Source organism: Sorex fumeus, unplaced genomic scaffold (assembly GCF_029834395.1).
Source record: "Sorex fumeus unplaced genomic scaffold, SorFum_2.1 ptg000123l, whole genome shotgun sequence".
In the NCBI taxonomy this organism is placed as follows: domain Eukaryota; kingdom Metazoa; phylum Chordata; class Mammalia; order Eulipotyphla; family Soricidae; genus Sorex; species Sorex fumeus.
In genome coordinates, this window is record NW_026606180.1 from 3290673 (window position 1) to 3313715 (window position 23043).

Consider the following 23043-nt stretch of genomic DNA (forward strand, 5'->3'; position numbering starts at 1 on the left):
CTCTCCTGGCCAGAGAATTTGGAGATGGCCCAGTCAAGACCCCAAAGTAGAGAGGGCTCCCAGGGGCATTGGGGGAGGCTCTGCGCAGCCAGACCTCCCCAGTTACACCCCAGGTAAGGGGAGCGGCCTGGGGCCCTGGGGACCCCCCAGACTGTCCCATTCCACGTGTAGCAAGTGTTGGGGAGCCTTTGTAGCCGCAGGAAATGAACTAGCCCACACCTGCCACCCTCAGGCAGGGGCGAGAGGCATGGAGGGGGTCTGGCCAGTCCTTGGCCAGCGTCCCAGGGTCCGGGGACTTGGGCAGGGCCTGAGACAATAAACTTGGCTGCTTTCTCTTCCCGCTGTGCGCTGCCAGCCGCTTTCTCCGACGCCTGCCCACAGGACATGCAGGGGGCTGGGCCTTCCCTCCCGCTGCCCAGGGACGGGGCGGGGCCGCGCCCCACGGCCAGGTCCCTGTGGTCCTGGGATTGGGCGGGCGGGTGCGGTCCCTCCGGAGGAACCTGGGCGGAGGCGGGGCGCTGTCTGGACCGGCCGCGGGGCTCGGGCTCCCGCCGCCGTCCCCTGCCTGGACGCGGCCCTCCTGCCCCAGGATGCTGAGAGGCGCCCCGGGCCGGGCCCGGTGCCACGCGCTGCCCACCACGGTGCTGCTGCTCCTCATCTACTTGGCCTACCTGGCGCTGGGCACCGGCGTCTTCTGGATGCTGGAGGGCCCCGCGGCCAGGAACTCCAGCGACAAGTTCAAGCAAATCCGGAGGGAGCTGCTGCAGGCCTTGCCGTGCCTGGGCGACCCGGCGCTGGACTCGCTCATATGGGTCAGGGACGCGCGGGCAGGGGCCGGGGGGCGTGGGGGAGCGCCTGTTAGACGCGGGCGGGGGCGGGGGGGCGCCTGTCGGACAGGGAAGGGTCTCTGGGCGCCTGTCGGGCGCAGGGGCGGGGCGCCTGTCGGGCAGGGAGGGGGCCGGGGGCGCCTGTCGGTTAGGGAGTGGGGTCTGGGGGCGCCTGTCGGGCAGAAAGGGGGCTTGGGGGTCGGGGGAAGGCCTGAGCCAGGAGCTGGGCAGGGCAGAGGGTCCGTGGGGTCTTGTGCAGGAGCATGGGGAGAGTGGGCGGTGGCCTCCGGATCAGGAGAGGACCCCAGGGAAAGAGCGGCGCGGGGTTGGGGACAGGAACCGGCAGGTCCTGGACCGGGACCCCTTCCTGCCCCCCACCCACATGGAAATCCGCCGATGGAGGTGGAGGGTGGGAGGACGCTGGGCAGCACAGGTGCCCGGAATGGGGGGAAAAGTAGACCCGGGAGAGGGTCTCAGGGTGTCCACACCCAGCTCCAAAAGAAGCGGCCGAGCTACTCGGAGTTTTGGACACGGACACTGGGCGCTGAGCCCAGTTAGAGGCGGAGCCTGGGAAGGACCAAAGGGAACATGGGGGACGGGGTGGGGCAGGGATTGGAGGGTGCTGGGGAACCGCCTGGGGTCCCAAAGAGTTTCAGGCTGGAGAGGAGAGGGGAGGGACGTGTGGGGGGCATAAGGCTGGATGGAGGCCCCCTCAGAGCTGGTCACCACCCACCCCAGCCTCAGCATGCTGGTCTGGGATTTGAGGGGCGTTTATGGCTCGGGCCCTGCTTGCTCCTGCGCCCAGGCTGCAATTCCCAGTCCTGCCTTCCAGACGCTCCCTCCATGAGCAGGCAGGGGGGTCTGGGGTCCAGAGGCCTCCCAGAGTGGTCCTGGGCCGGAAGCAGAGCGGTCTGTATGGGAAGGTCAGGGAAGGGGCTGGGGTGGAGACAGAGTCCCAGAGAGCAGGTCTCACACACACACACACACACACACACACACACACACACACACACGTGCTCCCAGCCCCAGGGGCACTGTGACAATGGGCCTCCTGCAGCCTGTGGAAGACAGTGACTACGGCAGCTGGACCAGGGAGCCCTCAGGCGCACTGCTGTGTACCTAGCACTGTTCCTGCAGGGATGGGGTCGGGTGGCAGAGTCCCCAAGCAGCGTCTCAGCTCCAACTGGACAGACGAATCAATGCTAATGGCTGACATGCCTGAGTCCCATGGGGTCGGAGACCAAGAGGACCATACCCAGTGTCCCATGTGGACACTCCTACACGAGTTCCCTGACCCCATTCCTGGCATTTTAACCTATGTCAACTCACTCCTGCTTGCTTCTCTCCTGGGCATTGTTGCCATCATCCCCGTTATAGAGATAGTGAAACTGAGGCCCAGGGCATGGTCCTGTTAGCCTCACAGGCAGTGTCTCGGTGTGGCCTGTGGAGGGGTGTTTCCCTGGGCATCTCCACGGAGATGCCCTTCTCAGCCAGCACACTCCCCCCACTCCCCATCCCCACCCCCACCCCCCACACACACCTCCTGCTGCTCCAGCCCAGCTGTAATCCCTTCCTCAAGGCTGGGACCAGCTGCCATCCCAGACACTTTCTGGTGGCTTCCTGGAGAGTGTCAATCCCCACACCCCATCCCTGCCCAAGTTCAAGAGCAAATGTTCTTCCTCCTCTCAGCCCTGCGCCCGATCTCCAAACACACACACACACACACACACACGCACGCACGCACGCACGCACGCACACGCACCTGTCGAAACTTTGGGTCAGTGGGCACGTCCACACCCACTACAAGGGGACTCAAAGGCTCCGTCCCTCCTCACACCTGGTGGCCCGAGGCCGGCCCAGCTTTCCAGTTTCTTCTCTGTTCCTCCTGGCCCTCACCAAGGTGTCCACAGTGCTCACTTCGTCTCTCTCTTCTCACTGCCACACAGAGGCCTGACCCTGCGTCCCCCCTGCCCAGTGGTTGCAGGCAGGGGTGAGTAGAACCTGCTGCTCTGCCCAGCATCACTGAGCCTGGGTACTCTCTGCCTCTCAGCTTCCCCGTTCAAGGCACAGCCCCACCCATGCCCTTCGTGCCTCCTGGCCCATCACTCTAGTGAAACGTCCTTCCCTCGGGAGCCATCTGATCCAACCCCAGGGAAGACCCCCCTTCATGATGCTTTCACAGCCCAGCCCATCAGAGCAAACACCTTCCCTTGCAGTTGCCCTAGTACATCACAGAGCAGTCGTGCAGGCAGGAGCGCCGCCATGACCCTGCGCCAGCTACCACTCTGAGTTCACAGCGACTGCCTCCTTCCCTTTCACCAGCCTCTCGGAAGCCCTGGTGGAACTAAAAGGGAGTCGGAAAGTGAAGAATCTGGGTGTAGAGGTGGAGAGATGGTACAGGGAGGAGGCCTTGCACACGGCTGACTAGGGTGTGATCCCCAACACCCTACATGATCTTCTAAGTATACCAGGAGTAATCCCTGAGCACAGAACCAGGAGTAAGTCCCTGAGCACAATTGGGTGTGACCCCAAAACAAAACAACAACAAAAAGAATCTGGTGGTCTCAGAGGACACCAAGATTAGTGGAAATCTGCAGGGACACCTGGAAGGATCCGTGCTTCATATAGACACAGAGGACCTGGGTGAGGAGGGAAGAGCCCTCTCCTTTACTGTGTAGCCCCCACTGTGTAGCGGGGATTATTAGCTAATCGTGTTCCTACTTTACAAATAAGGAAACTGAGGCACAAGGAAGCTGGGTATGGCAGAGGGTAAGCTACACCTGATGGTGCTAAGAGGCTACTCTCTGCGTGTCACTTGGACACACAGAGCCTGCAGTGCTTGGGAGACCAGGAGATTCCGGGGAATGAATCCAGGCTGCACACCAGCCCTCTGAGCTATCTGCAGGGGGCTTCCCAAGCCTGCCCGGAAGTTGAGTGTTTGGCCCATAATCATACAGCCGCAAGCTTTAGTGTGCAAAGCTGCCCTGCTTGCGCTGTGGCAGAGTCCGTCAGGACTGTCTCCATTACGTCCCCGTCATCTTCAGCCCGAGCTGCAGGAATAACTGTGCCCAGGGAGGAAGCAAATGGTGGCGTTCTTCCAGTTCGTGAGAGCCACACTGCACAGTTCTGGGGTACAGAGAGGGGGAGGAACAGTCCCCCTGCTCCCTGCTCCCGGGAGCCCTGGACCAACTGCGACACACCACAGTTGTGAGGGTTTCACTGAATCTGCAGGCTTGTGTATGCATGCATGTATGCATTTGCACATGCCTGTGCATATATGTGCAAATGTATGTGGATGCCTGTGTATAAGCATGTGTGTGTGTCTGTGTTTATGTGCCTTTGCGTACCTGTGTGTGTGTGTGTGTGTGTCTGTGTCTGCATAGGTCTGTGTGCGTGACTGCGTGATTGCCACAGGGTCTAATCGCCCCCCAGAGCTTGGTGGTCACTGCAGCCTCTCCCCCAGGGCATCGTCCAGGAGTACAAAAGAGGGACGCTCGCTCTTGGCAATGCCACCACCAGCATGGGACGCTGGGAGTTCGTGGGCTCCTTCTTCTTCTCCGTGTCCACCATCACCACCATTGGTAAGAGTGGGAGGGGGCAGGGGTGTGTGGAGCTGGGGGCCATGACCTTTCAGGAGCAGAGTCTCGGGGTCCCTGCAGACCAGTCCCACAAGGCTCTGCAGCAGCACCAGCGGTTGGTCTGAGAAGCACGCTCCAGGGGACTTCTCAGGACACAGCTTTGAAGGGCAGAGTGTGGAACTCCCGCTTCCAAAGTCCTGCCCAACGTGGAGCGTGGGGCTACCAACGTGAGGGGTGGCGGTTGAGGGAACACTGGGAAGGAAAGAGGGGCAGATGCTACTGGAATAGACTCACCCTTGCCCCCAGACTCTGGAGAGAGGGGTCATTCCTGGAGGCATCTCCTCAGCCCACCAAGGTCCCCTTGTCCACCTCTCCTTTCATCACACCCTCCTCTGTCACTCACAGAGACTGAGGAGCCAGATTTCTCTCCTGCTTCTCCGGCATGGTCAGGGAGGTGGGGAGGAGGGGTGGAGGGGAGTGGGGCCGTCGTGAAGAAAAGGACAGGAGCAGGACCCGGCTAAGCTGGCCACCCACCGCCCTGCCAGGGGGCCCTGCTGTCTCAGGAGGTACCACCAGGTGGCAGGCCAAGCCCGCTGGTGGCTCGTGCTCCCTCGGGCACCTCTTCGGGAGAACAGCTGTGGCCTCCCAGTCTCTTGGGTCTCTGTGAAACAGCTTTGTGCTTCTCCAGTTCTCCAGGTGTCTGATTCCATGGGGACCACAGTAGCCCCCCCCCCCCCACCGTGAGACAAGCATCCGGGAGCCCCAGGCAACTGTCAGCCCAGGGTGGACAGCCGGTGTCCAGTGAATGCTCTCTCGCAATGCCCTCGCACCCGTGAACTGACCGACAGAGCACACTCACAGGGACCAGACCCACCTCCACACCACCCTCCGGCCTGGACCACCAAACTCAGGGTCCACAGTGTCCTCCCAGCGCTCCCGTTCCTGGCCGAGACTATCCCACCCCTCCACCCCGCCCCACATACACAGTCCTCCCCACAGTCCTCGCCACTCCCTCTTGCCCTGAGGCCGCCCGAGCCAGCTCTGAGGTGGGAAAGGCATACCTCTGATCCCCAAATACACACACACACTCACATGCAAAAACTCACATACACATCTTCACAACGCATGTTCCAACAACAGCCACATGCATCCACACAGACTCGCACATGCATACACATGCACACACGCATATGAACTCACCTGCACATATGTGCCCACACACACAGTATTCACACACATATCCACAGCACATACTCTACACTCATGTGCACACATGCACTTAAGCACTCACACATTTATCTATGCACTCACACAAATGGACACTTTTTCACATCCACACTCACACTCACAAACTCCGGGGTCCTCTGGAAGGCAGAGCGGAGTGCTGTCCCGTGGTCTTCCTGTCCCCTCGGAGGGCAGGACTTCCCACACCCTGAACGAACCGAGGTCTCAAAGAACAAGACCCCTCTTGCGCCTCAGGACAAGCCTGAGCCCACGTGGCTCATGTCGCTAAACTCCGTCCGGCTTGCTTCCTCATCCAACTCCCCTTCACACTGGCTCGATAAACCTGGGTGATCTGGCAGTTCCAGGCGTGGCTGAGCAACCAGCCGCCCTGCCAGGGGAGGCTGATACGCAAGAGTGGGGGCAACTCTGGTAGAGGAACAGGTGCTGGAGAATCCTCTAGCAAGGGGTCTGAATAACGAAGTTGAGTGGGGTCTTAGGGGTGAGGCTGCCCCTCTCTGATCCCGCTCTGAAGCCAAGACGTGAAGAAAATCAGGAGCAAGTTGAAGAAGAAACACTCTCCTGGCAGCAAGTGTCCTGGGGCAGGGTGTGGCCAGTGCATCGGAGGGACATGAGGAGGTCCTGGCTGCTGGAGGAGGCCGAGAAGAGAGTGGGGCTGAGTTCAGAGGTGCTGGGGACTCAATCCACAGAGATTGGGGAGGGTCCCTGAAGGGATGTTTGGCCAGAGCAGAGGGTAGAGCAAAAGAAGTGTTGGGACTCTGCTGAAGTGAGAAGCTCCGTGGTGGATGAGGGCTGGCTGAGAAGGACCAGCGAGAAAAGGCTCCTGGGTGTCAGGCCGAGAGAGTCCTGCCAGGGACAGAGGGTGGGCCGTGGGGGCGTCCCCATCTGGAGCAGGGGACTCAGTGAGGGGCAGGTAGAGAGGTGACTGACAAACAAGCAACTTTTTTTCTGAGTACTGAAGAAGAGGGGGAAAATCTCCTACCTTGGAGGAGGAAACTGGAGGTGGTTAAGACGTGTGTGGCTCCGGGGAGGACCATGGTGTCCCCAGACTCAAAGTCGGGTCGGCCAGCGGGGCCGGTCGGATACCACAGCTGGGAAGCGTTTGTATGCAGCCCACCCAGGTTCGATCCTCAGCATTCCATATGTCCCCCCACCCCTCCCCACCCCTCTAGCACTGCCAGGAGTAATTCCTGAGTGCAAATGCGGGAGTAGTACCCCTGAGCGTCGCAGGGTGTGACCAGAGAAAGAAAAAAAAGTCAAAGTCGGGTCAGCAGCTACAATGTTTCCTTTGTCCGTGCATGCAACAAACATTTATGGCAGCTCGTGCTTGAGGCCTCATTCCCATCCTATCGCACTTCCAGATGCCTTCATTCAGGCGACTGCCCTACCCTCCTTGGGGTGCTGAGGGACCAAGTCCCCTGGGCCCCCTCCAGAGAGGCGAGTGATGATAACAGTGCAGTGCGCGGAGAGTGGGGCGTGGGGGCGTGGAGGGTTCGGGGGTTAGGAGGTGGAATTGGGCCGGGCGCTTGCACTCCCTCGTGTCTCCTTCCACGTGTGCTCACTCAGCACACAGGCAGGGACTCTCTGCTGCCCGTCCTGTGCCAGTTACTGAGAATGGAGAGATGCTAAGTGTACAGCCCGTCCTGCCATGGGGCCTTCGGGTGCTGGAGGCAGGCAGAACAGGAAAACAGGAGGTTCCCTCCCATCCCTGCAGGGTACCGGGAGCAAGGCAGGACTTGATTGGGCCCCTCGAAGTCCCACTCCTGGGAAGCGGGGGGGGGGGGGGGGGGGTGTTCGGACGCACGAGGCACGAGGGAGGCTGTAGGTTCCGTGGGGAGAGAGCTGGGGAAGTAGGAAAACCGCTGGGACTCAGGCAGGGTCCAGGTGACAGAAGGCATCATTGGATTTGCGCTTAATTTATTTTTATTTAATCGGGGGCTGGGGGGCTACTAGCAGAGCTCAGGACTGACTCCTGTCTTGAGCTCAGGGAATCACTCCTTCCTGGCAGCGCTCAGGGAGCCATGAGGGATGTTGGAGATCGAACCTGGGTCAGTTGCATGTAAAGCAAGCACCCAACCCGCTGTACTATCTCTCCAGCCCCCGGTTTATTTTCTAAGTTTGCTTTCTGTTGACTTCTCAAGGGTTCCCAGTATCAGGGACAGTCAGGTGTGACACCTCTGACTGAGTCACGGTCCCCATCCCTGCCATCCAAGTTCAAGGCCATCCCAACAACCCCAAGCCCTCTCTTCCTTCCCACCGTCCCTCCCTTGGGAGTACCATCGTTCTCCCAAGTCTGAAGGTTCATTTTGTTGGTTTTTGCCACGTGTTTGGCTCTGTTCGTTCGCGTTCCACCAGGCATGGCTCTTCAGTCCCCAGCTGTCACTCGGCAAGGTCACCACAAGTTCCACCCACGTTGTCTCTTTTCTCATAACTTCCCGCTGAGTTTATGGATCAGGTTTGCATCTTACAAAGATGAGACAGTGGTGACAAGCGGGAGGGCGTAGCTAGAGGGAAACGAGAAACACCAAGAGGGGATTCAGGACAACAAAACCCTCCCAGGGACACCTCGACCTGCCCCTTCACACATGCACATACACACCCATCACACACATACATGTACACATGCGCACATGCACAATCTAGGTCCTGAGGGCTCCACCTCAGCCCTTCGATCTTAGAGGGACCCTGGGTGTAGAGAACCCGAGACTTCCAAGCCAGTTTCCCTGGGAAAGAGTGGTGACAGAAGCAACCCACCTGCTTTGAGACTCAGCCAGGCGGTGCCAGTAGGGGCGAGCCCAGTAGGGCTGCCTGGCAGAGGGGGCTTCCTGGAGGGGAACCTGGCTCCAGTGGCCCAGAATAATACCCCTGGCGTTGCAGGCCTGAATTTGAAGGCACAGTGGGCCCAGGAGAGGGGGCAGTGACTCGCATACACCCCTATCAAGAGGGAAAAACAGGAGTTCTCATCATCAATGGGCTTGGTCACACACTCCACTGAGCTGCCCAGGATTTGGCTTTTCCCATCCATATAAAATCTGGGGCTGGAGCCCGAGCGACAGTACAGCAGGTGGGACACTTGCCTTGCAAGAGGCAACCAGTGCTCCATCCCCTGCATCACATTTGGTCCCAAGAGCCCCACCAGGAGTAGTGCCTGAGCACAGAGCCTGGAGTAACCCCTGAGCATCACCAGATATGACCCAGAAGCAAAGGCAAACACACCTGAGTCCCCCCACCCACTGGCAAGAGTGACTGTGAGGTTGGGAGTGGACAAATGGTCCCTCGCAGGGCCTGGCAAAGGCCAATGCCAGCTGCTGAGTAGGACGGTCACTCACTCAGTAGCACTTGGCTTACATTTGGTCTCCCCAGTTTTTATACCTGGCACCACCCGGCCTCCCAGCTCCCCAGTACATGGCACAGGAGGCCCCAGGGGGCGGAGGTGGGGGGATGAGCCTGTGGTCCCCACAGTGGGGGCCCTGAGCAGCATCACTCAACCGTCATGGTCCTGGGCTAGGTATGACGAGTGGTCTGGGGGCCTGAGCAGTACAGTACCGCAGAGAGAACAGTACCAACTGCTGCGTCTGGTGGCTGAAGGAGCCCCTGGGCGAGAAGCCCCCCTGAAGTGGCCCCATCTCACCTCAGGCTACGGCAACCTGAGCCCCCACACGATGGCCGCCCGCCTCTTCTGCATCTTCTTCGCTCTTGTGGGGATCCCCCTCAACCTTGTGGTGCTCAACCATCTGGGGCGTCTCATGAAGCGGGGCGTACACGGCTGTGCCCGCAGGCTGGGGAACACCTGGCAGGTGAGGAGGCTGTGGGAGTGCGTGCGTGCCTATGTCCGCATATGAGTGCACGCGCACGTGTGTGTGTGTGTGTGTGTGTGTGTGTGTGTGTAGGGAGGGTTGGAATGGGGGGAGAGGGGGAAATGGGTCACTGCCCGGAATGGGGGTCTTTATTCATAAGGGGCATCTGTGGGAGAAGCGGGGGTAGCCGAGGACAGAAGGGGCCCCTGAGAGCAGGGAAGAGGTGGACAGGTCCCGTGTGCACCCACAGGACCCGGCCAAGGCCCGGTGGTTGGCAGGCTCGGTCGCGCTGGCATCAGGGCTCCTGCTCTTCCTGCTGCTGCCGCCGCTGCTCTTCTCCAGCATGGAGGGCTGGACCTACGTGGAGAGCTTCTACTTCGCCTTCATGACACTCAGCACCGTGGGCTTTGGGGACTACGTGATTGGTGAGTGCCCCAAAGGCAGCACAGGTGGCCACACTCCAGGGCTGCCCAGCCAGTGCTCTGCTCCCCTGGCACCCAGGCCCTCCAGAGAGCCAGGCTGGGCGTGGAGCTTGGCGCCCCAGAGTCCAGAGGCTGCGGTGCCTTCGGCACATTTCCCCTTTGCCATATGACAGGAATAAGGCCACCCAGCTGTAAAGTGACAGTGGAGTTTCGAACCCTTTGCTTCAGGGCGGTCACCCATTCTGGGCATCTTGATAGACCCAGGGCTGAGGGCTGGATGACCTCCTGGTGCTCAGCGGATGTTCTCAGAGCCCACAGAAAGGGGGAGCCCCTGCGCCCCCGCCCCCACGTCCCGGCTGATTCCTCCCCACATCACTCTGGCCCATGGAACTCAGAGCTTCTCACCGCCCTGGGTGCTGTGTCCCAACCTCCCAGGGCTCAGGTCCTGGCAACAGTCTGAACCCTAGAACTGAGTCGCTCACCCCACAGGGGATGGAGGCCCCCCCCCCCCGCCCAGCGTCAGCAGCCCCAGGACAGTGACCACGGCACAGCCCCCGGCGGACATCAGGGGCGCTGCGTCCATGCCCATTCTGGGATATGTGGTCCTCATTCAGGAGGGCCCTCTCGACACCCTCAGAGACAACAACCATCCTGGCACAGCAGAGCGTCTCGGCAAAAGACCTAGCAGATGGGGCTGGCCAAGTTCACTCCGGAGAGAGATGGAGCCCAGAGAGGCCGAGCCTCCCGCTGGGCTGCACAGCTAGGAAGCCAGGGGTCCTGTGTGGGGCGGGTTGGGGTTTGTTTCCATCCTTGGAACTCGGTGCTCAGAGGCCGTGCCGTGCTGGGGATCAGCTCCCAACTGTGCCCCTGTGAGGCATTTCTCTGACCCAAGACACGTCTGGCCCCCACGTTTATTCTCCTTTTGGGGGTCTCAGTGTTCCCCTCTAGAGAGAGCACACTGGCCAGCTGATGGCTGACCCCCTGCAGCCTTCTACCAGTGTGAAAGTCCCTTCTCTACGCTTTCCCTGGGAGGAGGGAGGGTTCAGAGCCTAGGAGGGAGGCCTGGGCAGGTCGTGCCCCTTGGGGAGGAAGTTGGGAAGCCACTGGTGATATGCTCACCTCTGTCCCTTTGACTCTCTGCGCGGCTGTCACTGGCTGGCCATGGTGTCACCTCCCATTAGCACAGTGAACTGTCCCGGGGTGCACAGTCCCTCTCCCTCCCTCTCCTGGGCTCTGAGGACCTTCACATACTAGGAGTGGCATCAGGCCACATGCCCTCGCTTCTCCGCAAATCTCTGGTGCTTTCCCAGTTTGAGGATCAAGTCCAAAGCCCCAGACAAGGTTTGGGGGATGCTGCCTCCCTCTCCACTCTGCGATCCCCCTCTTATCCCGGGAAGTGCCCTTTGACCCCCTCCCCAGTCCAGGGTGGCAGTAGACTGGTCCTGGGCAGCCTCCTTGCCACCAGGATACTTAGAACTCACCCCCAGTGATGGTCGCCAGCAAGGAGCAGGCAGAGAAAGTGGGAACAGGGTCCCCCAGTGAGAGTCTTAGGTGCCCACTTGTCACCAGGGCTCCCAGAATCTGTCTTGCTTGAATGGGGACAGCTGTCACCCCTGGAAGTTTGCTTGGAGCAGTGATGGGCTGGGGGTTGGGAGTTTCCACAAGGATGTCCCCTGTGCAGAGCTGGGCAAAGGAAGGGGCCTCCTCTAGATGGAAGGATGGTCTAGTCCCCCCCCCCCCACACACACACACAGAAGTGAGAACAGTTGAGAGGGTGCTGCTTCTTTGTGAACCCCTCCAGGGGCTCAGGACTCCCAGAGTCCCCTTCCACCCATGCCTCCCCAGTGGGGAGCATATGGTCCTAGCCCATGAGAGGCTTGTCATCCCAGCAGTCCTCTCTACAGTTGCTTGGGTGCCTGCCGGCTGCTCTGAGGTCACAGGGGCTCATCTTGGGTGGGAGTGGGGCGGGAAGCAGGCTATGTGGCAGGCCGCAAGCCCAGGGCATGTCCAGGCTGGAGACTCCAGCCAGAGCCCTTCCTTCCACGGCTGAGATGGCCGAAACCTCCTCCCGGTGGCCTCTGTCTCCCGGCTGATTCTGCAGGGCAGGTCACAGGCCTCTCTCTGGGATATGGACCGGAGAGAGTTCCCAGGCTGGACGAGGTGCAGCCCAGCACCTGTCAGGGGAGCACGGGCGGCCCCCAGCATACCGCACTGAGAGCTCCCCATTCCTGGCTGGAGCCCGGACCCTCTGTCAGCGGCCCCCAGATTCACTCTCCAAAGCACTCAGAGCCAGAGAGTAGAAGGGTGAAGGCACGTGCCCCACACACGATCCCCCCAGGTCTGTCCTCTGAGCACCGGGTGCAGTCCTCAAGGCCCCCCAGTGCTGCTGGAGTGACCCAGTATCCAGAGCGGGACAGGACCTGAGCAACGTCACAGCCTTGGGCCCTTGCACTGAACTACCAGCCCAGTTGGCTGAGAAACTCTGGGAGTGGCCCCCGAGTCTTCTGAGCATTGCTTGGGGAGCATCTCCACAAAAACAAACAAAAGGGTCTTAAATGGGAATCATCGGGACAGGCCACCCCTGGGCCACAGCTACAGGGGGCACTGGCCTCAGCAGCTCCGGCCAGAGGCTCCAGCCGAACCTCTCTAGAATCACAAGGACCTGCTCCTCCCGCTTCAGCCCTGCCAGCTCCCCCACAGCCCCCAATTGAATTAGCAACTCAGCCCAGCGCCTTGCCAGCTGCCAGATCTCCTGCCACTTACCATTTAAGCTTTAAAATAATGAAATCAAGGGGGAGAAGACCCCCCCCCCCACTCTGCTTCCAGGAGCTGCCTGAGCTGAGGGCCAGAGAGTTGGCTTCACTGATCTCATTTGGGAGCACCAGCGGAATTGGGCTAACTCAATCATTTTAATTGAATTCGGCTTTTGCCAGGCGGCGGGGTCGGCTGCAGAGCTGCATGGAGCCTCAGCACCAAGCTGGGGCCTAGGAAGTCGGAGCAGCAAGATTGTCTTGGGACCAGAAGGACAGGATGCAGGCATGGGGGGGGGGGGGGAGGGGACTGAGGGGGCAGAGGGCAGGGGCAGAGAGCGAGGAAAGAGATGGACCTGGAGAAAAGAGCAGGACAAGCCAACTTTGAGGGTTCCCCATCTAGCGAGAGAGGCAAACTGACCCCCAGACACGAATGAAGAAACTAAATTCCAGGACAGGCCCCTGACGTGGCATAGCTAAGTGTCACTGGGTCCCAGCCTGTCCCCTCCCTTTGCCATTCCTTATCCCATCTGCTTATCCACATGGGCACCTGCATCTGAATAAACCAATCACCCATCTAATGGGTCTGGGGCATCTCTTAGGATCTAGGGCCCATTCTTAGCATAGCAGAGGTCTGACCTCGTCACAGATGCCTGTGCTAAAGGCAGACCCCCCAATGGTCTGCATTGTGCTTGTGAGGAAGCCAAGTCCCAGAGAGAGGAGTGGGGACAAAGCTCAGATCCCTGAGTTCCACCCCCAACACCACCAGGAAACAATATCGAGAGCAGATCTGAGGGGATCTGTCTACCTTCAGGGGAGCTGAAGGAAACAGGGAAGTTCTTCCAGGCCAAGAGGAATTGGAAACAAAGAGCCTTCAGAGCTGAGAATTCCACAAAGGTCCCAGGCAGGAAGAATGGGAGAGGGACTTGGGGGAAGAAGGGCCCGGAGCATCACACTGAGGGCAGGACAGTCATGGGGGACACCTAGGGGAACAATTTGGTTTCACTTAAAAATCAGGAAGGCAAAAGCATTTCAAATGCCTCTTTCCTCGATAAGAGCAATCAGACAGAGGAAAGCTGCCAGCAGTAAGAACTGAGGCAGGGGTTGGGGCGATAGTACAGCAGGTATGGCATTTGCCTTGCACGCCGCCAACCGGGGTTCGATTCCCAGCATCCCATATGGTCCCCTGAACACCACCAGTGGTAATTCCTAAGTGCAAAGCCAGGAGTAGCCCCTGTGCATCCCAAAAAGCCAATATATATATATATATATATATATATATATATATATATAATCAGGATGGAACTGGAGAGACAGTGATGGGGTTAAGGCCTTTCCCTCGCACAGGGCTGACCTGGATTCTATTGCCAGCACCAAAACAGTCCCGGAGCAGCACCAAGAGTGATCCCTGAGCACAAAGCCACAGCAAACATAGCCAGAGATGGCCAAAAAACAAAAGAACCGAGACAGGAGACATATGTCAGTTACAACACCTGTTTTTGCTCAAACTCTGGCAAGTTGCCTCCCATCAGATAAACTAAAACAAGAACAAAATCAGTTAGGATGCCTGCATGTGGCCGACCCAAGTTCAATTCTTATGGTTCTTGGAGCCCACCAGGAGTGATCCCTGAGGGCGGAGCCAGGAGTTAGCCCTGGGCACCATCCTTTCTTTTTTTTTTTTTTAAAGAAAAGAATAAAACTATCAACAGGCAAATAATAGAGAATACACCAGAATATTTTAGAGGGTTTGTTAAAACTGAGTTTGTTTCTGATACAGCAGGTTTGAGCGGTCCATGGTCCTGTGTGTTCCTGACAGACTCTGCTGCCCTGGTCCAGGTTACAAGCATTTTGAGAACCAGTAGCTTAGACCTCAGGGTCCCCCAAAAAGACAAGGAGGAAATGTAGTTTGCAGACCCAGGGTGTCCATGAAGGAAGGCTTCCTGGACTCCTCAAAAGTGACCTTTTTTATTTTGAGGAAGAGGAGGGGGGAGGTGTTAGGCCAAACATCCAGCCATGCTGGAGATATTCCTGATTTTGTGCTCAGGTATGAACCCTGGTGGTGCTCAAGGGACCATAAGACCATAAGGTGCTGGGTCTGTGGTGTGAAAGGTCAGTTCCACACCCCTTTCCCCCTGGACTCTGACTTCCCTCTCTGCCAGGGATGGACCCCTCCCGGAAGTACCCGCTGTGGTATAAGAACACTGTGTCTCTGTGGATCCTCTTTGGGATGGCCTGGCTGGCCCTCATCATCCAGCTCATCCTGTCCCTGCTGGAGAGCCCCAGGAGGCCTTGTTCCTGCTACCACCGTGGCGACACCGGGGAGTTCAAGCCCCAAAGCTGGCGGCAGGGGCTGAAGGGGGAGACAGAGCCCCATTCCCCACAGCCAGGCTGCTGTCAGGAGGGGCACCCCGGAGTCCTGCTGCCTCGAGAAGCCTCTGCTCGGGCTGGGTGCCGTGGGAAGAACAGCTGATTGACTCTGGGCTTGCTCCATCTTCTCCAGCCGCTCTGTCCTAGCTATCACCTTGACCGCCAGACTAAAGATGTTTGTTTTCTTTCCTAGAGACTAGATATCGCTGTATGATTACCTTTCCCCCAGTAGGATACACAAGGAAATATCCCGTGTGACTTCTGATTGTGCCGTTCTCAGGGAAGGGTGTGCGGAGTCCGCTTTCCTCCCCAGCTTCCTCGTCTAGCCGGCTACAGTGTGGTTATGGTGGCGGGTGTGCTGGCCGCCACGTTGCACTAGGAGGCAGAGATCATGCAGGAGGGAGGTGACACCATCCGGTAGCCTGATGTTCACAGAGCCGCCCCAACCAAGGTGGACGGGACACCAGCAGCACTCCCTGATGTGAGGGAAATAAACAGATCTCACTTCATACTCGGGTATTTCTGTCATCCACAACCGAACCTAATCCCAACACACTGAAGAGACGGAGGCCGCCTCTGAGACCAGATGTACACGGAGATGCTCACCCAAACTGGGCGAGGGTGGGTTGAGTTGCAGGGCGAGGGTCCCGGGCACTTAGTGCTTGGCATGGCCAGGGTACTTCCAGGCTGGCTGTCTACTCCTGCTGCAAAGTCTCACTCAGGGCTGCTGCTGAGTGGTGTATGGTCATTGTATCAGAGAGGCTTCTGAGTGCCCAGACCCCTCACTCCCACCAGCAGCGGGTGTGCTGGGCTCTAGGCCTGAGTGGGCATATGCTCTTTTTCTTCCCTGCAACATCCTTCAGGGGCCCAGGGAGTTTGGGGGCGGTGGGGGGGGGGGGGGTGATCCTCTCTCCAGACAAACCCTTTAGCCTCAGGGTGTCCTGGACCTGGTCAGGGACAGTCTTTGGGACGAGGGAAAAGGAAGTGCGATTCCACTCCCCTGTTTATGGCGTCTGCTTGCAGCCCTAAGTGGACCAAGGCCAGATCCAGGATCAAACACCGTGATCAAACGCCAGCTCCTGTGTCTACTTCTGGGTCAGGGAAGGAAGGGCATGCTAGGATGCGGAGGGGGGTGCTGCTGAAAGTCTGCAGGGGGCATCGTAACACCCCAGAAAGGGGAGCTAGCAGCTCAAAACTGGGGCCTGGGAGAGGCAGCAGCACCCAGGACCCCTTTCTCATTCATGGCTCTCTCTGGCCAAACTCCCTCTCATCATCTCTCCACACACACCCGGAACTGACTCAGAACCATCTGGCCCAGGAGGGGGCCTGCCTAGGGGGCTAGGGGTGGCAGTGGGCAGTGGGCAGTAGTGTGGTGACGACCTTCTGATTGACCCGATCTTTGCAGCTGTCAGCCCCCAGCCAATGAGACTAGTGACTTCAACTCCAACGTGAGATGTAGAAGGGGTGGTCAAGGAGGGGAGGCGACCCTGGGACCAGCGGTGGTTTGGGGTCAGGGCAGTGGTGAGAAGCTATGGTGGGCGCCCTAGAGAGATGCGGGTGTGGACGGGAGGGACCAGACGACCACAGAGCAGGGGGACAGCGTGGAGGGTGCAGGCCTTGCTCAGGGCCAGCCAGATGCGTCCCCAGGCTCCTGAGCACCGCTGGGTGTGTCTCCCCGCCCAGAAAAGCAGGATGGACACGGGGCTTCTCTCCAGACAGGAGGCAGGGCAATCAGAAACCAGGAGGACCAGGAGCCCGAGGCCATCGGGGGCCCTGGTCTCGCCCTGGCCAGGCACTGATGCACGGCCGGCCCCGGGCTGATGCCAGGGCGCAGGGCCTGGTTCCATGAATCACTGGGATGCTCAGGCAGACCCTTGGCGGGCAGCGTGGGTAGCTCTGGGCGCAGTCAGACCCAACCCCACATGCGGATCCGCACTGGAACAGAACTACCAGGCCCCATTGCAACCAGGGACCATTCCTGCCGATCTGGGCTACCTGCTACCTCCGCTACCTGCTACCCGTGACAGCCTGGGACCTTTCCTGCCACAACCTGGACCCTCATCGCAGACTGGGACCATCCCTTTTGCTCTACACCATGACTATGTCCGGGACCGATCAGGTGCTTGTCACGTGCACTGCTCGAAGTTTCTGAGCCACTGGATGTGACACCATGTGCAGATTTGGGGCTGGATTTGTTCAGTGGGAGATCTGGAATGAATGATTCTGGGGCCTGTAGACTAACTTAACCATTTTGCTCGGGCTTGGTTGGGGGTTTTTCCTTCTGTGTGTGTATGTTTCTTACTTTTCTCTTTGTTAAGGCCACATTGTCTTAGAATATTATATAAGTTTCACCATTATAATTCATCATGATTACCACCAGAAGTCATCCATCGATTCCTTTCATCTCTTTCACCCACCACCAAACCCTCCTAGTACTTTTAAATTGCTGTTTTGAGACGTGGGAGTGAAAGTTTCACTGGAAATTAAGATCAGAAGTCTTTACCACTTCTCCCATGGGTACCAACTACCCCGTGGGTGTCTCGAGTTGTGGCCAGACCTCTTGGGCCAGGCGGGTGTCCGGGAGCCAGGAAACCTCTTCCCTTGACACTTGTGTGAAGGGAACCACTCCACTTTTTTATGCCTCAGTTTCCCCATTTAAAAGATGCTGGCTCTGCGGAATATGTCTTAGAACTTCTGTTCTCCTGGCTCCAGTCCCCATGCTCTTCCCGGGGGGCGACAGCAGTCTCTGGGCCCGCCCATCCTCATCCTGTCCCTTTGGCTTCTGAGAGCTTTATTCTTTCACTCTCTCTCTGCCATGTGCATGTGCACACACACGCACACACACACACACACACCCTGGATGCATTCCTCAGTTGTACACATGCAGGCCCCAGGCCCTTGGGCTCTTTCTTGGTGTCCGGAGCAGGACTGTCCACTCAATATAGAGTCCATGTGGGGTCTCAAAACCTGGTGGTGGTGCCAGAGGACTCCCTTAGCCTGAGGTGTGAGAGCAACAGCTGTGCTGTGACTCTCCCCACCCCACCCCCACCCCCACCCCCACCCCAACCCAATTCCCTGGGGCCCTTACCTCACCAGGTCTCCACCCTGGGCTCCAGGCCCAGAGAGCACTGCCCTGAAGTCAGCTCCTCCACGCCCTCAGCAAGCCACACACAGAGTGGGCCCAGCCCTCCCACCCACCCCCAACACAGCCAGTTAACATGTTCCTTGAGATCCTGGGGAGCCAGCCCAGGTCTCTCAGCCCAAGATTCTCAGCCTCCGTCCCCCATTCTAATTTCAAACGCTCTTCCAGCCCCTCACCCACCCAACCGAAGACCTAGAAGCGCCACCAGAGCGCTGACTCTGCCACGCCACTTATGGTCCTGTAGGGAGCAGAGATGCATGCAGCCCCCACCCCAGCATGTTCCCCAGAGGCATGCAAGCAGAGCTAGGCAGACTCGCTCTCCCCAGCCAGGTGAGGACCCTGCTTGGCCTTGACAAACATTCCAGACTCTTCATCTCCTTTCTGACCAACTTTCCTTCATTTTTCTGCCCTGGTCTCAGGTAGATGGGAGTATTGCTTGCTGACTCTGCAATATTTGAGAAGTCACATGACCTCTCTGAGTCTAGACACTGTCTTTCTAACCCTAAAACAGAAATCTTGATACTAACCTCAGGAATGCTTTGCTGAGTGAGTAATGGATGAGAAATCACCAGATTGTGTCTGGCACATAATTGGACTCAAAAAAATGTTTATTTCTCTCCCTTTTTTCCCTTCTGGAATAAAGCTCTCCCCTCCACCCTCTTTCATCACGAAACCCTTCTTCCTTCCTCCCAGAAGACCTCCTGGATCTGCCTGCCCTTTGGCCTTCAGTGGCATGGGTGGGATAGGAAATGAGGTGGGGAGAGAGGGGGGAAATTGCCCGAGGTCTAGGAGGGGCAGAGATCAACTGCAGATTGAGGATTGGTGTTGCCTGGCAGGGCAGAGCCTGTTCCCTCCCCCTACGCCGCCCCCCCCCCCCCCGCGGGTGCTGGGGGGAAGCGGGGAAGGGGTGCAGGCAGGGAGGGGTAGAATGGACCTTCAGGTTGATTTTGCTCTTGAGTCTCTCTCCCTATTCACTCCCCAAACTTCTCTGGTGACAGAGACTCACCTCATGACCCAATCACCCAGTCTCCTTTACTCTCTGGCTTCTCACTTGATTAGGTCTGAGAGGAAAAGTCATGGGGAAATTGAAAAAAAAAAAAAAAAAGAAGAAGAAGACGACATAGAAGTCAGAGTATTGACCACCCCCCCCAGCACACATGCATACTCCCTGCCCCAGCCCCCGCCCACTATTCCCTCACCACCACAGAACCTGTTTTTTTTTCCTGCCTAGGGAAGAAAATGAGAATCACATTATTATTATTATTCTAAAGGAAGGGGATGCTGTTGAGCAGAGCGTTTGCTTGCATGTGTGACTCTCTAGGTTTGATCCCTGGCACTGTGAAAGTTAGACAGTTCCTTACTAAGGAAGGCACAGCCTCTCCAAGGTAGGAGCGTGACTGGGGTTCTGGTGAGAGCACCCTCCCTTGATCCTTTTAGCAGGATGCTCAGGGCACCCACTGGTGATAGTTCCTGGAGCCTCGCCATGGGAGGACTAGCCCACACTGGGCATGCACTCTCTTAGTTACCCTTTCTCTGTGAGTCTGGAGCTTTCCTACTCCTTGTTGTGTGCTCCCTATAAGAAGTGATTCAGGGGCTGGAGCAATAGCACAGAGGGTAGGGCGTTTGCCTTGCACGTGGTCAACCTAGGTTCGATTCCCAGCATCCTATATGGTCCCCTGAGCACCGCCAGGGGTAATTCCTGAGTGCAGAGCCAGGAGTCACCCCTGAGCATCACTGGGTGTGACCTCCCCCCCCCCAAAAAAAAAGGCAAAAAACAAAAAGAAGTGACCTAAGCACCTGGCTCATCCATCCCTCCACCCTGAGTCACTCTGCAGTCTAGTGGCCGGACGGGCGCTCAAAGCACTAAACCCAGTGTGGAGGTTAGAGAGATAATAGGAAGGAAGGCACGTGCCTTGCAGGTGGCTGCAGTGGCTGTAGCCCGGGTTTGAATCCCCAACATCACATGTGGTCTCCTGACAAGTGCCGCCTGACACTCCTGAACACAGCGCCAGGAATAGCCCCTGGGAACCATCAGAGGCAAACAAAAATTAATAAATAAATGAAACGAAGCTGAGCAAAAAGCAGGGTGGGCGGCAGGGACAGTACCAGCAGTGAGGTGCTTGTCTTGCGTGCTGCAGAGCCCAGTTCAAATCTCTGGCACAGAGCCAGTAGCAGCCTTGAGCACCGCCAGGTGTGGCCCCCGAATGGAACGAAGTAGTGGGAACGCTCTCCTCTCACACCTGTCCTGGGTCTCTAGAGATGTTGTTGGGGGAGAGGCCAGACCCTGTGTGCAGCAAGAAGCTGAGTCAGAAGACATGCTCTCCGGCCTCTCCCTGAGCACCGCCTTTGTTCACATATCTGATTATCCTCCACTCCGGCTCTGTCCCAGCAACCATCTCCCTGCTGCAAAACAGACACAAAAAAGGTATAAACATCAGCTCTGGGTACCCTCTGCCCTCAGTGTTAGAGCATCTGCACTGACCCACGTGGCCGTCGCCAGCCTGGCAACCAGTCTGAGCCCCGGAAGCAACAGAGCCCAAATAGGAGAAACGAGCACAGAGAAAGTGTATCCCCACACCTGCCACCTTGGAGCGCTCCCAGCCCCTGACAGCAAGCAGGCATCCGGGGTGTCAGGGTCAGCTTCTCACGGGCCGTGGTCCCATCAAGACCACTGGTCTCAGCTTTCCTGAGACTGGGAAAGGTCCCACATCCACGGAACCCTCTTTGTCCCCAGAAAAGCATGAAAGTTTCATCCTCCCTAACAGGTGGGTGCCTTTTTCCTCTCCCGGGTAGAAGTAGGAAAATCCTAGTGGCACCTGCTGAGTGAAAAAGCTGCAGAGATAGACCAGGTTCCCCCAGTCTACCATGGAGGGAGCCTCTGACACAGGAGAAAGCCAGTCAGTAAGCCTTGTCTCCTTCGGCATGCCCAGAAGCAGATCCTGGGATAGGTGTTGGCTGCAAGTATTCTCTTGGGGGGAGTAGCTAAATGCCACGTTCAGGAAGTAAAACAGGGGAAGAAAGGATGCAACACAAGAGGGCTGGAGCGATAATTCAACAAGGCAGGCATTTGCCTTGCATGCAGCTAACTCGGGTTCGATCCCAGCATCCCATATGGTCTCCCAAGCACTGCCAGCAGTAATCTTTTTTAAAATTTTTATTACTGAAACACCATGAGGTACAGTGCAGAGCCAGGAGTAACTCCTGAGCATCATCGGGTGAGATGCAGAGAATGGTCTTGGGCAGGAGAGCCAGGTGAGCACAGGAGCTGTTTGGGATTCAAGCCCATTGCAGACCTCTGGGAGCTGGCGAGGAGCATGTCCTGCAAAGCCACATAAGAACACACACATGAAGGGCAAGGAAGTTGGGGCGCATAATCTCCACATTCTGCTTCACACCAGAAGAAGATCCTAAGCCCCAGAACCCACGACCTAATGGCCTTCCTTGAAGACAGCCCTGATTAGTGAGCAGGCAGGGAGCTGGAAGCACCAGCCAGGAGTGTGCTAACCACCCTTGAAACGTGCTGGAGGTGTGGGGGCAGGGGAGACCCCCTGCCCTACCATGGCAAAGGGGATGGAAGCCCAAGGAGACCACATCTGGTGAGATTTAACACGTGTGTGGAAGTTTTCCAGAAGAAAAGAAGAGGCTGACCTTGTAGGTAAGGATTGCTCCATTAATGTTTAAGTGCATATACTGAGAGGGACTCACATGATTAAGCTTCTGGGCTGATTAGATGCTAGAGAAGATTAGATACGGGTGGTCAGAAGAGAAGGGGACAGACTGGGTGTCAGGAAAGGTTGAATCAAGGCAAAAGGACCTAAGCTGCTCCCTAGCTGACAGGTGGAGAGATCAGAGGCCAAACCAAGTGGAAGACCCAAAAGAGATAAAACAAAGAAGCCGGACTGGACAGGGGTATAAAGGAGTAACAAAGAAAGGGGAAAGAAAGGAAAGAGGAAGAGAGGAAACAGGTGCAGGAAGATAGTTCAAAGAGCTGAAGATATGCCCAGCATGTCACAGGCCCTGGTATGGTTCCTGGTGCTGCATGGATGCCCCAGGCACTCAGAAGGGCCCTACTGGCCTCCTTCACTACGGGATCTGAGGCATCAGGATGAATATCACTGGAAAAGTCCAGGGGCTTCCTGCACACTGCATGGGAGACAAAAATAGTAAGAAAGAAAAGAAAGAAAGAAAGAAAGAAAGAAAGAAAGAAAGAAAGAAAGAGAGGGAGGGAGGGAGAGAGATGACTCCAAGTGCTAGAGCACATGCTTTGGGTTTTGTTGCCATTGTTGTTGAATGACACTTGGCAGAGTTTGGGGATTCACTCCTGGCAGGCACAGGGGATCTGGCAGTACTGGGGATTAAACCCAGGTTAGCAGTCTGCAAAGCAAATGCCTTACCCACTATCCTGCTGCTCTGAGTCTGGATGGAGGTCGGGGTGAGTATATGGCATCACATGGACCGAAACTGCGTTGAGTGAGCCCGGAATGCTGGGACAGGAGTAGCTCCTGCATACCACTGGGTAGGACCCAAAACTAAAAAAGAAAAGGGAATGGAAGAGAGGGGTGGGAGTTGAGGCTGGAGCCCGAGAGGAGGCATACACAAAGGCCAAGGAGAGAAGACTGAGCCCCTCTGTCACTCACTTATGTGGACTCTCCTTTACACTTGTCCTTTGCTTCCGATCTCACTGAGCAACCTCCACCTTTCCCTGCCTGAATGCCCTCACAGACTCGGGCTTTCATTGTTATCACGGGCTATGGAAGCAAACGGAACCCCACTAAGTAATCTGTTACAGATCTGTGAGATCACTATGCTGTATGGACTCTTCCCTAGTCTGCAGTCCTGAGGACCAGAGTTTAGATGTGGCGGTGTTGTGCTTTTTCATTTCACGGTCACGGTCACGGTCCTCCCGTTGTTCATCGAT

At 57.4% G+C, this 23043-nt stretch overlaps 1 protein-coding gene across 1 annotated transcript; it reads left to right on the top strand.

The window, feature by feature from the left end:
- The first annotated feature begins 548 nt into the window (after positions 1-548).
- On the top strand, positions 549-15086 carry KCNK17 (potassium two pore domain channel subfamily K member 17). The gene is made up of 5 exons (XM_056137334.1): positions 549-812; positions 4291-4408; positions 9284-9444; positions 9695-9869; positions 14776-15086. The coding sequence occupies exons 1-5, from the start codon at positions 591-593 to the stop codon at positions 15084-15086; spliced, it is 987 nt and encodes a 328-aa protein (XP_055993309.1). The 5' UTR covers positions 549-590.
- Positions 15087-23043: the final 7957 nt, after the last annotated feature.

Excerpts from the sequence above, each read along its gene's own strand:
- KCNK17 (XM_056137334.1), top strand. The coding sequence starts at position 591 with ATGCTGAGAGGCGCCCCGGGCCGGGCCCGGTGCCACGCGCTGCCCACC. Across the intron at positions 813-4,290 it reads CGCTGGACTCGCTCATATGG|GGCATCGTCCAGGAGTACAA; the intron begins GTCAGGGACGCG and ends CCTCTCCCCCAG. Across the intron at positions 9,445-9,694 it reads GGCTGGGGAACACCTGGCAG|GACCCGGCCAAGGCCCGGTG; the intron begins GTGAGGAGGCTG and ends GTGCACCCACAG.